Source organism: Nanorana parkeri, unplaced genomic scaffold (assembly GCF_000935625.1).
Source record: "Nanorana parkeri isolate BGI_ZX_2015 unplaced genomic scaffold, ASM93562v1 scaffold518, whole genome shotgun sequence".
NCBI lineage: Eukaryota > Metazoa > Chordata > Amphibia > Anura > Dicroglossidae > Nanorana > Nanorana parkeri.
Window position 1 is genome coordinate 592,335 of NW_017306786.1, and position 15,200 is coordinate 607,534.

Genomic DNA, 15,200 nt, shown 5'->3' on the forward strand with positions numbered 1-15,200 from the left:
ATCCGCAAGTTACTCCCCTCTGCTCAATGTATATTTGTTTGATGTTAATTCACTGTTACCAAAAAAGACTAAGGCTAGGTTCACACCTTGGCGACTGAGCTGGTGAGCGTTTTTTTGCGCGCGATTGTTCTTTGAAACCCGTGCGGTTGTCAATGCATAGAGATGTCTGTGGGACCCAAAACGCGCGACAACCGCCTGAAAATAGCTCCTGTACCTTTCCGCGCGACAAACTGCGAAGGTGTGAACAGCCTCTATTGAGTCCAATGCGAATCTCTGTTTTGCACATAATCACGTGACTCAATCCGCGAGATAAATCTCCTAGGTGTGAACCTAGCCTGAGAGTTTAATACTGCTTAAGGGCCGGTGCACACCTAGGCAACGCCTGACCGCACGGCAATCGTGCATGATGCCGTGTGGATTGCCGCGCGGTCATGGCGTGGCTCAGCACAGACGGTCGTGCTGTGGGTGGCATTATTTTGTAAACAGCCGTGCGTCATGTATCGCAAAAAAAAAAGGTACATGTACCTTTTTTCTGTGATTGCCGCGCGGATGTCACCCCATTCAAATCAATGGGCTGTCTCTATTGTGCAGAACCGCGCAATCTCAGGTCTGCACCGGGTCTTTGAGGGAAAGTAAAGTGGTTATTAAAAAGAAAACTCTCAGATGGTGTTTGCCATATTGTGCGGCATGCACAGCAAATTAGCACATCATGGCCAACTTACCTTGCAGACGATCACCTCCAGTGACACGCTGTCCACTCTCTCCTTCATCGCCATCTTCTCCCGGGTTTAGCGTCTTTGGCTTCTTGATTGGCCGGGCTGGCATGATGAAACTCTCAGGCTTGCACATGTGAGTCACCTCATTTAGGCACCAAACGTTGCGAGTCCTAGCACAGAGCTGTGCAGCTCAGTGTATAAAAAATATTGCTGACAGGCAGGTAGAAGCTTTTTTGGCAGAAGAGACTTACACCGACTCTTCTGCTATTAAAACCTGCCGGTCAGCATTTTTGCTTCCACTTTAAGAATCAGAAGCTGGAGTATGCTAGTCTTAATATTTATAACCATGGTCTAAATGCAACTGTCATACATACCGTTCATTGCCTCCAACAGGAAACATTGAAGATACACGTCAGTCAAAACTGAAAATGACATTGTGGATACATATAGGGAGCATAGCCTACCTGCTTAAAGAACAACTCCGGGTAAACATGTTTTAACCCTTGCAGTGGGGTTACCCCTGCACTGAAAGGGTTAAGTGCTCATTTTTGCTTAGGGTCAAAAATAACAGAGTTGTACGCTCCCTCAAGCCTGTCTCCTTCTCCCCTGCAGTGATGGCATGTCCTTTGGCATCCTCACGTCCTGTACACTGTATATAGAATGTGATGACTCAGGGAAATTAGACCGCTGCAGCGGAGGGGGGAGAGGCTCCAGGTACCGGTCTAAGGCTGGGTTCACACCTGGGCGTTCCTAATAGGCGCGTTTTTTAGTTCAATGAAACACGCGTTCGACGCTTGTTTTTTAACCTCCCTGGCAGTATAATTTTTTTTCCTTTTTTTTAACTTTCAAACTTCCCGCCGGTTCCGCCCCCCTGCGACTCGGACGCTCGCAAGGGACTGAACCCTGAAGCGGCCGGAGGACACAGCGGGGATCGCGGACAAGGTAAGACCTACTCTGTATTCCCGAGTGTGGCTCGGGGTTACTGCTTTGTTAACCCCGAGCCACACTCGGGAATAACAATGGATACGCGCTGCAATCAGCCCCTACGTGCGAAAAAGAAGCTCAAGTACTTTTTCGCGCGTAGTGCGTTTTACAGCGCGACAAATCACGCTGAAATACGCCCAGGTGTGAACCCAGCCTAAGAGTTGGCCAACTGGGAGGATGGGGTGAATATAACTTTTTTATTTTTGACCCTAGGAAAAAACGAGCACTTAACTCTTGCAGTGTAGGGGGTAGTCGCACTCCAAGGGTTAATACTTTTTTTTACCCAGAATTCTGCTTTAATACTTCAGTTTTTCCTCTAGTGCCCCAGTCCATCCCCACTCCCCTTTGTCTGCAAGTTGGTGATCCGAAAACCCCTACTTGTAATAAGGATTACAAAAAAACATAAAACATTGAAGAAAAAACTAAATCACCAAAAGAGATACCAATCAGATTTAAACCTGCTTAAAGGTGCTCATACACTGCACGAGAATCGCGGGAAATCCCACGATCCTACGAGAATCGTGCAGTGTATGGAAGGCGTGCGACAGTTTCTACTGTACGGTCGCACGTCTTCCGTCGAACAAGCAGTCTGGAAAACCCGCCAGGAATCGTACGATTCTCGGCGAGTTAGTGGCCTGCTTGTTCGACAACTGCAGAACGGGCCGGTGTGCGCACGCGCACACTGCCCGTTTGCAGTCATCGGAAGCCCGCCCCTCATTGCAGTCATCGCAAGCACGTCCCTCATGGGGGCGGGCTTGTGATGATCGCAAGTACGATATGCCTGTCCAAGATGGGCAGATTGTACGGTTTTTTTAAAGTGCTTTACAACCCTCGCAAGACAAAAGTCTTGCGGGGGTTGTAAAGTGTATGGGCACCTTAAGAAGTTTGAATACGGTAATGCAGCAAGTAGGGAGGGAGGAAGTGACATAGCCCAGGTTTCAGGAAGTACACTCCTAGTGATACTGTGGGTTAACGTGATAGGATTACCCATCACGTTAACCCAGCCCATCCTATTCATTGGCATTCCATCTGCTTTTTTTTTGTTTTGAATCGCTGTCAATGGGAACACATAATAAATGCAGAGCATGTACTTACAATGCTTTTGACATGCATTTGAGGTGCTTTAAACATGATGACCTTGTAAAATCAAAGACATTTTATGTACAAATGACAACTGTTCATTAAACGCATCACATGTCTGAAACATTACAAATGTGTCTTAAACACCACCACGTTTGTCTATAAAAATACGTTCCCTGCTTGCTTCTGCCCCAAGTGTTCACAAGCCCTTAGTGAAATATTGGCAGTTGGAATGCATTTGAATTTGAGCACATTCGTTTCTTACCCTGTTACATAGTATTTGAGGTTGAATAAAGACACTGGTCCATCAAGTTCAACCTTTGTGTGTCTGTATGTGATTGTGTGTGTGTGTGTGTACATGAATCCCTGTGTGGTCTACTTTTTAAGAGTACCTGCACCTCTGTATGTTACGTTCTTTGAGGATGGTACTCACTATTGTTGCCAGCGGTTTAGACATTAATGGCTTTGTGTTGAGTTATTTTGAGGGGACAGCAAATGTACACTGACATAAAGGCTGCACACTCACTACTTTACATTGTAGCAAAGTGTCATTTCTTCAGTATCGTCACATAAAATGATATAATAAAATATTTACAAACATGTGAGGGGTGTACTCACTTCTGTGAGATACTGTGTATATATACACTGAGTGGCCAGATTATTATGACCCCCTGACGTTTGTAGGCAAATTAGCTATAATTTTGCGCTGAAGTTGCTAGAGGGCCAGACCATTATAAATAGGGAAGCAGGTTGTTTACCACGACAGTAGAAGTGATTGTTTTCTGAAGATATGGGTAAACAACGCGATGTAACAGCCTTTGAACGTGGGATGATTGTTAGCGCTCAAGCCATGGGGCGAGTATCAGCAAAACAGCAGAATTCGTTAAATGTTCAAGAGCAGCTGTTGTTAAAGTGTTTAAAGACTGAACTGTCAGCCGAAAATCTGGGTCTGAACGTGCGAATTGTGGCCGCCAGCGACTAGTCAATATTAGGGCAGAACGGAGAGCGGCAAGACTGGTACAAGACATCAGAAGGGCAACAGTGCAGTGTCAGATTCCTCGCATTCAACATCTCGTGGAGTTATCTCGTGGCCCAACGTAGTACTGATGGGGTGGTCATAATAATCTGGCCACTCAGTGTATATATATGAGAAGATGAGGCTACGTGATCTATGATGTGGGGTTTTAATGGTGTGCAAACTAAGAAATCTATATAAAATGAGTTTGTCTTTGCTTAATAAAAAAACAATCCAATTCTTGGGGTACCTTAAAAGTGTAATCAAATGTTTTTTTAGTTTTATCTAAATGATAATGTTGGAATTGGGTACCCAATGCCTGTTATACAGTTGATTATACAATCAGGAGCAGACAGAATCTGCAGGAGTTGCCCATGGCAACCAATCAGTTTCTATCTTCATTTTGCTCAGTTAAGATTTGAAAATGAAAGAGAGAAGCCGATTGGTTGCCATGGACATGGCATGTCCGCTCCAGTTTTGATACATTTCCCCGCACTGTATTCTGGCACTTGCTGTTGGCCACTTTAGAGACAATAGACTCAATTCTCAAAGCTATGACACATTTTTGGCACGTCAGTGGTTGCCAGGAGCTGAGCAGGATGCTAGCCAGACCATCCCAGGTTGCTAAGAGCTGGGCGGAGAGATGTATGGCCATGCCGCTCTGCCTGCCACCTCCCCATGTGACCCAAAGAGATGTCAACCGAGGCAACAGCCTGCCTCATTATAGGGACAGCCCTGATGAGACGTGAACGCAAATTTCCAGCAAATAGCCCGATCACCAGTGTGCAAATATCTGCTGGAAGTCACTGTAACCTCCATTACGGAGCGGTCATGGCTGAAATTGGTATGTAGAAAATGTGCTCATGAAGCAGCTGATCCTGAAACCAAATTGTCTTCAACATATATGACCTGAAGCATTCCACTTTCCATTCATTTCTATATTTGACGTAATTATATTCATCACATGATGCTCAATGCCATGCCTTCTTCTGATTGCTTTGTATAGCTGCGGCACTACATATATTATTTTAGACATCATTAGATGAAGAGCTGCTGTGTATGTTCTAAGCTTTTTACGTCCCAAGTTATTTAAGTGTCTGAAAATACCGGTGTATTTTTAGTCAATATATTAACATGTAAGTGATTTTCACCCCAGTATAATGCGTGGTCGGCCAGGACCCTTTGTTTCCGTGGTAACAGGAAATCCTTCCTTAATACAATTTTGCACACCTACCTCCTAAATGAAACTCCGAGATGGTGTGAGAGTAAAGAGAAGATTGCAATAGCTGTGTGACAGAAGCATTTAATCTTATATATAATAGCCATCACGTGTATAGCCCACTGACAAGTGCTTGAGCACATATGACTATTATTTGTGTAAAGTCTACAGAGCGCACAGCACACCTCTGTGCAGCAATCTGCATACATGTCATGGCATCTGACTGACATTTGACATCACTTGCCCATATAAAGTCAAAGCTCTCATCTATGTCAGCCAGGTTGTCCAATGCTCCTTAAAAATTACAGCTGGATAACTTTTGAGGTTTTCTCTGGTTGTTGTCAATGGGGCTGGCTCCTAAAATAAATGCTGCTGGCTCCTGGATTGTACAGACTGGCCCCTGAATTCCATATTAATTGGTCCACCCTAAGGCCCCATTCACACTGCGCGATTCGCAAATTGCGCGTTTTTGTAGCGCGATTTGCATTTTGCGCGATATCTTGCATTGCATTGCATTGAGCAAGCGAGAATCGCGGCAAAATCCGCTACAAAAAGGGTCCTGCTGTAGCGACACACGACCCGCGACAGCAGGACCCTTTGCCCCATTGCAAAGCATTGAAGAGCGATATCACGCGGTAAATAGCCGCGATATCGCGGGAATTACCGCGCGATAAATCACTCAATGTGAACGGGGCCTAAGGTAGGGGTAGGAGCAACAACACCAATGAAATGCAAAAATTTAACTTTGCCTGTGTTGGCAAAAATCCTAGCACCGGCCCTGCCTGAACTGAACTACATAAATACCCCTCTACCCCCCACCCCCACCTTACAGAAACCTGTTATAAGGTAACATGGAATCTCCTGTACACCTTTGGAAAATGTGAGTTCCCTGGCTCTCCCTGAAGCCCAACATGTTACTTCAGTACTTTGAGTCACTTGACTAGAACCAGAATACAAATAAGGACTACAATAGTGGCACTTCCTGGCAGGTTCCACTGAGGAGCAACTGCCGTGCCAGTGTGATGTGAGTGACTGCTGGAACAATTGCAGAAGACAAGCATTGCCTGTAGTGGATTTTGTCTGGATTTAGCAGTAAAAAGTTCATTCATAGTGGCATGTAGCACAGCTTGTTCAGTGGATACACATTCCTAATAACGAGCACTTTTTGGCATGTCTCTAGGAGGGTTGACTGCCATGCCAGCTGGTCGTTTGAAAATTATTATTGGCATATAACATATAAGATGTACACTGCTATTAATTACGTGAAATTGATCTATCATCCCTATGTTTACTGTAATGATATGTTTAGACTTTTGAATGGGAACTTCATCTCCTCATATTTCTCTGTTTCCATATGTTTGGATAGGCGATGTTAGATGCCTGGCTGGGTACGGTACCCATCAGGTTGAGTGGGTGATTTGTGTTGATTATATTTTCATGGGTTTCTATTTGGTAAAATATAGCTTGATATTTTAGGATCACTTTTGTGTACTGGATATCTAGTCTGTAGTAGTCACACGGGCTGATGAGGTGTGTTTTGGAGAAGGACGTTTGACTTTTGTTTGACTTTCCTGATCAGCATACTTGTTCCATGTCAGTAATTCAAACTATTGATCACGAGTCAGTATACTGTCACAGCTAGGTGTCTAATGTGTTCAGTTGGATGCCAGTAGGATGACAGTAAAGACAGCCTTTAAATTTCTTCCATGGCAGGTTCACTGTAAATCCTAGGTTTATTGTGCATTGGTACATATCTCTATTTTAACACACTAAATGGCAAAAAGCTTGGACACCTGATCATCACACCTATATGAGCCAGTTGGACATTCCATTCCATTCCCAAACCATTGGCATTAGTATAGTGGTTGAAAGTGCACTATTGTCTAAAGCAGTGGTCCTCAACCTGTATAACCTCAGGACCCACATTTGTCCTTGGTCATTAAGTTGAGACCCAAGTCGCACCACACCGGAATGCACGGCATTGCAGTACCGCATGTTCCAGTGCAAGCGTTCAAACTGTGGGAGGGAGGTGTATTTGGGGTGCCATTCAAATGAATTGCAACGCAACGCACCTCCTGCACTAGAATGAATAGTAGGTGCACTTGCGTGGTAGTTTGCGATTAAAACACACAACCACAGACACAATCTCACACACTCACAGACATTCTCACACACACATACACACTCCACAAACCAATATTAGTGGTTCAGTGTGGGTTGCTGTGCTGTGATGGAGCTCCATCTATACGTGCATTGCTTGTATAGCTCCCTTGCACTCCCTGCAGAGGTGGCGGGAGCCAGAATGTTTCAGAAAACATCACCAGCACACCAGATTCCTTAAAGGATCATCAATCGTAGATTTATTGAGAACTCATGCAACTACACAAGTGCTTTCGTGGCCACGCAGGGTCCCTTAATCAGACATAGCGTCCCTGATACAATTTGCAACTGGCGGCGCCATCCGCAGTCACTCCAAGCACTCTTCCCCGAGTGCTGGGTTTTACGGTAATGAGTGCAGCAGGCTTTCTTCATCTTCTTTGGGAGCCAGAAGGTGACATCACTACGGTCAGGCAAGGGATCTGTAAGCAATGCACATATGGTTGGAGCTCCCTCGTGGCCATACCTCCAGCTCACCCCACCTCAAGCTGACACTCGGCGCCGGGCAGCATATTTTGAATGGCTGCTCAGCACGAGAACTGACAATGCTTTGCTTTGGGGGAGGCAGAGGAGCCTCTCACCTAGTGCAGTGGAAGGCATGGGGCGACCCACTGAACATGAGTCGTGACCAGGGGCTGACTGGCAACTTTTAGCCCAGGGGGCAAGTACAACCCAGAGGCCCATGGTGCGGAAGCAGGTCTGGCAGTGGCAAGCATGAGGCAGGAAGGAGGTGCAGTGTGTGGAGCAAGGAAGGGTGGGCGGGACACTTGTGGGTTACAACCCACCAGTTGAGAACCACGGGTCTAAAGCGTGTCCATCAGGAACAAGCACAGACAGTTGTAAACAACTGACAGACGGTCTAACCCTTTCCTATGCCCTCCAAATAAAAAAAAAGATTTTGAGATGCTTGAGTTTGGATTGCACTTCCAAGCACACTTCCCACAATGCAGTGCTCAGAGTGAGCTATGGCTGGGTGGGCCCTCGGGCTGTCATATTGGGCCATTGTATCTAAAATCCTTTATTGTTATAGGGTTTTTGGAAGACTGTTACAGCACAATTGATAAATGAGCTGCTCTGTGAGGTTAGGATGTTGCATCTTAGAGTTTGTGCTGTCCAGCACTGGCATTAGTTTTCCTTCTTAGTAGGCATGGCAGGTTCGCTTTAAAGGCATCCTGTGCTGAGAGAAATATGGAAACTGCCAGTTTGGCCAACGTTTGAATTCTAAAAGCCTGGCTGTTTCACCAGCAAGTCACTTCACCAGAACAAGCTGTAAAACTTTTGTTTTGCCATGTATTAATGCCGGCAGCGTGAAGCTGGTTTAAGTTTTTTGTTCTGTTTTAAATGTGGCTTTATGCAAGAAGACTTCCCTCTGCAGGCCCATTCTGTGTGGACAGTATGGCAGTTTGCTGACTTGACAAAATCCACAGGCAGCGTCAACTCTCCTGCTTGGCATGTTACAAAGGATGTTTTCTGGGCTATAACGTACACTGGAGATTTCTAGTGCTGTGTGATAGATTTGAAAGTGGTCTTTGATGTTAGTTTACTTCTCTAACATAGGTAGGATATAGATAAGATGACTTTAAAGAGAAGATTTTAATGCAGCTCAGCAAATATTAAAGGAATTCACAAATGATTACAACATTCTAGGTAGAAAAGATCTCTAACAACCAATAAGAATGGGAGGTATCAAAAATGATTTTACAACTTGCTGGGAATTAATATTCTGCAGATGGCAATTTTCAGGAACAGTTATGAAAGTGTAACCTAAAAGGCAGCACAAAAATCCTAAAAAAAACAGGTTGCGTTCAAATTATTATTGTTTGTCCACTTACAATTTATTATAACTGAACTTTCATCAAATCTTCTAAAAATGTCTATGGTCGTAGGGCACATTTACACCTACCGTATGTGTGCACTACAGGGCGCATGGTAATGACCAAGCACACATAGGGGCGAGTAAGCCCATTACAGTTTCCCGGTAAAAACCCTTAAAGCTGCAATGCATAGATGTGAGCCAGCCACATAGAAAAGAATGGGATTTCCACTTTAAATGTATTTGCATGCTTTAAAATGTATTTTACCGGAGGAAAACGGGCAAGTGTGAATAAGCCCTTAATGTTCTTATAGATTGCAGACAAGGTTTGCTTTATCCCTCTGTTTCCAGTCCTGAGGGAATGTTTGTGGGACTGTATCTCTTACCCAATCAAACCAGACATCCCCTGGCCAAGCTTTATTCCGGGGGAGATTAAATTGACCAATCACCATTGTTTTCCCCTCAAGGAGACCGGCGCTAGGGGTGTCTAAGTGTGCTCTCTCTCCACCATTTGGTGCATGAATTGGCTGCCCGATCATGAATGTCTGTTATTTGCTTTAGCCGGCAAACTTCCACCTATATATTTCTTCTATACTTGTTATACTGTGTCTATCTCTCCTCGCTCATTGGCATATTGGTCCTATTGCTTCTACTTTCATTCTTTTCAGTTCTCTTTTTGCTCCAGCTACTCCCTCTCCCACCTCTTTCCTTTGATGTGTCTGTACATTAGAAAGTGGATAATTAAAGATTAGGAAGTAATCATTCCCTCCTTGGCGCAGTCCCCTCCCGAGGCCAGACTGATAATGATGCTAATCAGGTTGGGGTTTCTGGGGCCTGTGTTCTTACACTGCATTGCAACGGAATGTTACATGAGATTATTATAGCAATGATGAACCAATGTGACCCTGGTATGAGGACATATAATGTTCTAGAATGTGACAAGTTCAACAGGCAGTAACTGCGCTATAGACAACGCTCTCTGGATTTGTGCTGCCATAGAGGCCGTGGTGTAGACTGCAGAGATTGAAGCCATTGCCAAATCTATGGCCATGCATCAGGGACCAACTCAGACCCTTAATTAAATACATGTCCCCTTATACTGTATGCTTATCACATTTATGTTGCTAAAGCACTGTGTAGCATAAACAATTTCCCTATGTTTCATAAAATACTGTGTTCACCTCTATTTACATCTCAGTGCTACAGATCTCGTCCTGCCTTTTTCAGCCACTTCCTGTCTGCATGCACTCTCCCCATTGCCAGTTGCACATCCTTGCTCTGGACTGGCTACCTGATAGAGAGGAACATGACTGTGCCATGTGTGTTGGCACTGCTGCTATTAGACTCCAGCAGAGGTGCATGTGACTGGGTGACATAGCAAGAGCAGAAGTGGGAGACAGATGTCCCCCTATGACAGTTAGTGTTTTAACAAGGGCCATGATGGTAGGATCACCAGGTATTTTTTTTAATGAAAGCTGTATAATTAAAGAGATCAAGTTTTGAATTTAAAAGTATTATTAGATTTTCCGCACTTAGCTTTCCCACTTCCTTGAGTTTGAAGAGTTTACTCAAATGGCCTATAGTTTATGCAGGGTAGAAGCAGGTAAGAATGTGATACCAGATTTGCTAAAAGACTTGCAATACACCTGTATATATAACTGCATATATAACAGACCTGAGAAGTATTGTTTTGTCATAGCTAAAATTGTGTTTTTGTGTCGCCCTGGCCGGCAGGGTTGTGGATGGTGTATATGTGTTACCTAGGTTTCTAACACACACATGGTGAGAAGCTCCATTGTTGATGACTGTTAAGTAGAAAACAAACTTGATGTTTTCTTAGAATGCTAATAAGTTCTGCTCTGGTTCCCGGAGTGTGATACAGAGATTTGTGTTGGATAAAGCCACATCTTACCTGGCATCCAGACCTCATTTATAGTCTCAGCTATATGAGCTGTGGTGAGAGCCTGCTGCTGGGTGAAAAGGCTGAGTGCTGACAAAACACTGACAGGGTTATTCACAAAAGGGTGAAGAGTTTGGAGAAGGCAGGAGAAGTGAACAATCTAGGACAACATAGCTGATTTGGAAAAATTCTCCAATTCAGCTCACTTTCCAGTTCAGCTATGTTGTCCTAGATTGTTCACTTCTCCTGCCAAACTCTGCACCCTTTTGTGAATAGCCCTGTAAAAAGGTACCAGAGCTGCCTGTTTGTTTTGGGGAACCCATAAGGGAGCACCCTGTTAGTCAGGGGACTAACTTGAATTTAGTTAGTAGCTCAGACGAGAGGATGTTTTGTTTGTTTTATGCCATTGACTTACTGTACACAGCACTCCTGCATTGAAATCAATGTCACTATAGTGGCCGTCTCTGTTTCTTTTCTAAGAATATTTTCTTTATTGCAGGTGGAGCGTGAGATCGCAATTCTTAAGCTTATTGAACATCCGCATGTACTAAAGTTACATGATGTATATGAGAACAAGAAGTACCTGTAAGTCAATTGAATATATTATAATATATTATCTATATATAGTGACTTAGCTAACTTAGTACCCATTCACATTTGTGCAATATGAAGTGCTTTAGCCATCGCATGACAATTCACCACAAAATAAATCCTATGTTTTTCTATGGGGCCCTTCATACTCATGCAACACACTTACGTCTGACTTGGAAAATGTGCAGTCACTTCTCTTGGTGTGACAGTGTGTTTTTAGCCCCCTAGACTTCAATGGGAGCATATGGAAATGCAGGTAAAATGCATTTTTGGGTGATTTTGGTACATGACAACAAGCCCACACAACCTAGCATCCTATATTTTATTTCACCTTCATTGGCCAATACGCTTACAAATGTATAAAAATACAGACGCACAAACAGAGACATAGAATTTTCTTGTTAAACCTAAACTCCTCTCAGGGGCAAAACTTTGGCTGTGTATTCCTTTAAAGGAAAACTATGGGGTTAAGGCTTTTCCCCATAGTTCTCCTAAGGGTAACGGGAGGACACAAACTAGCGTCCTCCCGTCACCCTAAGCTCAGTATACCGCGAGCTACAGCTCGCGGTATACTGAGACGCCACAGTATACCGCGAGCTACTGCTCGCTGTATACTGAGACGCCGCAGCTGAAGCGGATCCCGACAATTATGTCTGGATCCGCCCAGCTGCATGAGTGACAGCTGGCTCTGCCTATCTAGAGGCAGAGCCAGCTGTACTCGCCCCCTCCCCCGTCCGTTCCGCCAGTCAGCGCTGGCGGATCGGGGAGGGGGGAATCCAGCCCCTCCCCTGTCACAGCTCTCTGCCGTGACAGGATGGAGAAGTGAGCGAACGCCGGTATGTGTTCGCTCACTTCCCGATCTACTGAGCCGACCTGTGACAGTCTCATTGTCACAGGTCGGCTAGAACTATAGCCAAACTCTGCACCCTTTTGTGAATAGCCCTGTAAAAAGGTACCAGAGCTGCCTGTTTGTTTTGGGGAACCCATAAGGGAGCACCCTGTTAGTCAGGGGACTAACTTGAATTTAGTTAGTAGCTCAGACGAGAGGATGTTTTGTTTGTTTTATGCCATTGACTTACTGTACACAGCACTCCTGCATTGAAATCAATGTCACTATAGTGGCCGTCTCTGTTTCTTTTCTAAGAATATTTTCTTTATTGCAGGTGGAGCGTGAGATCGCAATTCTTAAGCTTATTGAACATCCGCATGTACTAAAGTTACATGATGTATATGAGAACAAGAAGTACCTGTAAGTCAATTGAATATATTATAATATATTATCTATATATAGTGACTTAGCTAACTTAGTACCCATTCACATTTGTGCAATATGAAGTGCTTTAGCCATCGCATGACAATTCACCACAAAATAAATCCTATGTTTTTCTATGGGGCCCTTCATACTCATGCAACACACTTACGTCTGACTTGGAAAATGTGCAGTCACTTCTCTTGGTGTGACAGTGTGTTTTTAGCCCCCTAGACTTCAATGGGAGCATATGGAAATGCAGGTAAAATGCATTTTTGGGTGATTTTGGTACATGACAACAAGCCCACACAACCTAGCATCCTATATTTTATTTCACCTTCATTGGCCAATACGCTTACAAATGTATAAAAATACAGACGCACAAACAGAGACATAGAATTTTCTTGTTAAACCTAAACTCCTCTCAGGGGCAAAACTTTGGCTGTGTATTCCTTTAAAGGAAAACTATGGGGTTAAGGCTTTTCCCCATAGTTCTCCTAAGGGTAACGGGAGGACACAAACTAGCGTCCTCCCGTCACCCTAAGCTCAGTATACCGCGAGCTACAGCTCGCGGTATACTGAGACGCCACAGTATACCGCGAGCTACTGCTCGCTGTATACTGAGACGCCGCAGCTGAAGCGGATCCCGACAATTATGTCTGGATCCGCCCAGCTGCATGAGTGACAGCTGGCTCTGCCTATCTAGAGGCAGAGCCAGCTGTACTCGCCCCCTCCCCCGTCCGTTCCGCCAGTCAGCGCTGGCGGATCGGGGAGGGGGGAATCCAGCCCCTCCCCTGTCACAGCTCTCTGCCGTGACAGGATGGAGAAGTGAGCGAACGCCGGTATGTGTTCGCTCACTTCCCGATCTACTGAGCCGACCTGTGACAGTCTCATTGTCACAGGTCGGCTAGAACTATGAGGTGAGTGAAAAGCATGCCAGCCTGTCTAATAAAATATAATGCCAACACCATTCTTTGAGGTCTGCCAAAAAATATTCACACCTCACACGAATGGGCTGAAAACATTTATGTTGTATGACAGTTATGTTGCACATCCACCTTAAAGCACAATTCCTAATTACTTGAAGATGATGCTGAGTGACAGTGAAAATATATTCTAGCTTTATTCTATTAGAAGGAATACATTATTGTCTAGTTTTCTAATTTGGTTCCACTGTATTAGATTTTCATATTTTAGAGCCTTCTTGTGTTCCTGTTCCTTATACTTGCCGTACTCATTACAATCTGACTATGCAATCTTTGTACAAAAGGTTTACTAAAACTTTATCCTATGAGGATTTACTTAAACTATCCAATACATTTGTATCCATTTGGGTAGGCCTTTCTGCTACATGGTTGTTGGTAGATGTAAAGAAGATTGTACAATGAGATTGTAAATTGTGTGGTGAGCTTCAGGGCCCATTCACACCAATTGTGGTGTGTTTCAGAGCGGTAGCCATGCCCTCTCCTGCCCCTGAATGAAGGGGGAAGTTTAGTGAGAGATTGCTGTGCGTTCCAGCAGCTACCGCTCTGGAACACACTGCAATTGGTTTGAATGGGCCCTTAACACTTTCTTGTCTTTTACATAGGTACTTAGTCTTGGAGCATGTTTCTGGAGGAGAACTCTTTGACTACCTGGTGAAGAAGGGACGTCTTACCCCAAAGGAAGCACGAAAATTCTTCCGACAGATCATTTCAGCACTTGATTTCTGCCACAGTCATTCTATCTGGTGAGCAAACCCACCAGAGTATAGACTGGGTTATATCTCTTTGCTGGTCAAACTGAAGCAGATCTTTTACTAAGTACACCAGGCAGCGATAGATCTACCCATTCCCATTCTAATATCCGCATCTCCAGGAGAGGCCAAGGCTGGAACAATTTTCACATGCACGATGTGGGAGTTCCCTCTTCTTTTGAGGAACACATTTGTTAATCTGATAACCCCAACAAATTTTAGTTATAATATAAACCCTTGTTGCCACCTCCCGCCACCCCTTTAAGGGGTTCTGAACCCTGGGAGTCACAGATGGGCTTCCCGATCATGTGATTGAATGTCATGGTGGTCACATGATTGTGAGCCTGTCCCAACATCTTCTGATCGTAAACAGTGACCAAGAGCTGTCGGTGATGGCTCCATCACTATGCTGGGATCATGCAGCGAGCGTGTTCTTAGCATAGGACAACGGAACTGGCTGTACGCATATATGTGGCAGCTCTGTGTAAAGCCCCTTTCACACAGCCGCTCTTATTAGGCCCACCTGTCAGTCATTATTAATTACCTCTAATCCTAGCCTGTCATCGACCAGCAGTAGGGAATACTGGCCACCACCTAAGGAGAAGAGAAAGGACCAGATACATCACTGAACTTGACAGAAGACCCTTGAAAAAAGTTATACGTATAATATAATGTATACAATATACTGTATGTGTGTGTGTATATATATATATATATATATATATATATATTTATATATAC

At 44.3% G+C, this 15,200-nt stretch overlaps 1 protein-coding gene across 1 annotated transcript in view; it reads left to right on the forward strand.

Annotated features, from left to right (window-relative positions):
* Positions 1 to 15,200, forward strand: part of BRSK2 (BR serine/threonine kinase 2) — a 142,251-nt gene that overhangs the window by 83,546 nt on the left and 43,505 nt on the right. Inside the window, exons 3-4 of the mRNA XM_018561356.1 lie at positions 11,384 to 11,469; positions 14,313 to 14,453. Coding sequence (XP_018416858.1) covers positions 11,384 to 11,469; positions 14,313 to 14,453 — 227 coding nt within the window. The remainder of the gene's footprint in view (positions 1 to 11,383; positions 11,470 to 14,312; positions 14,454 to 15,200) is intronic.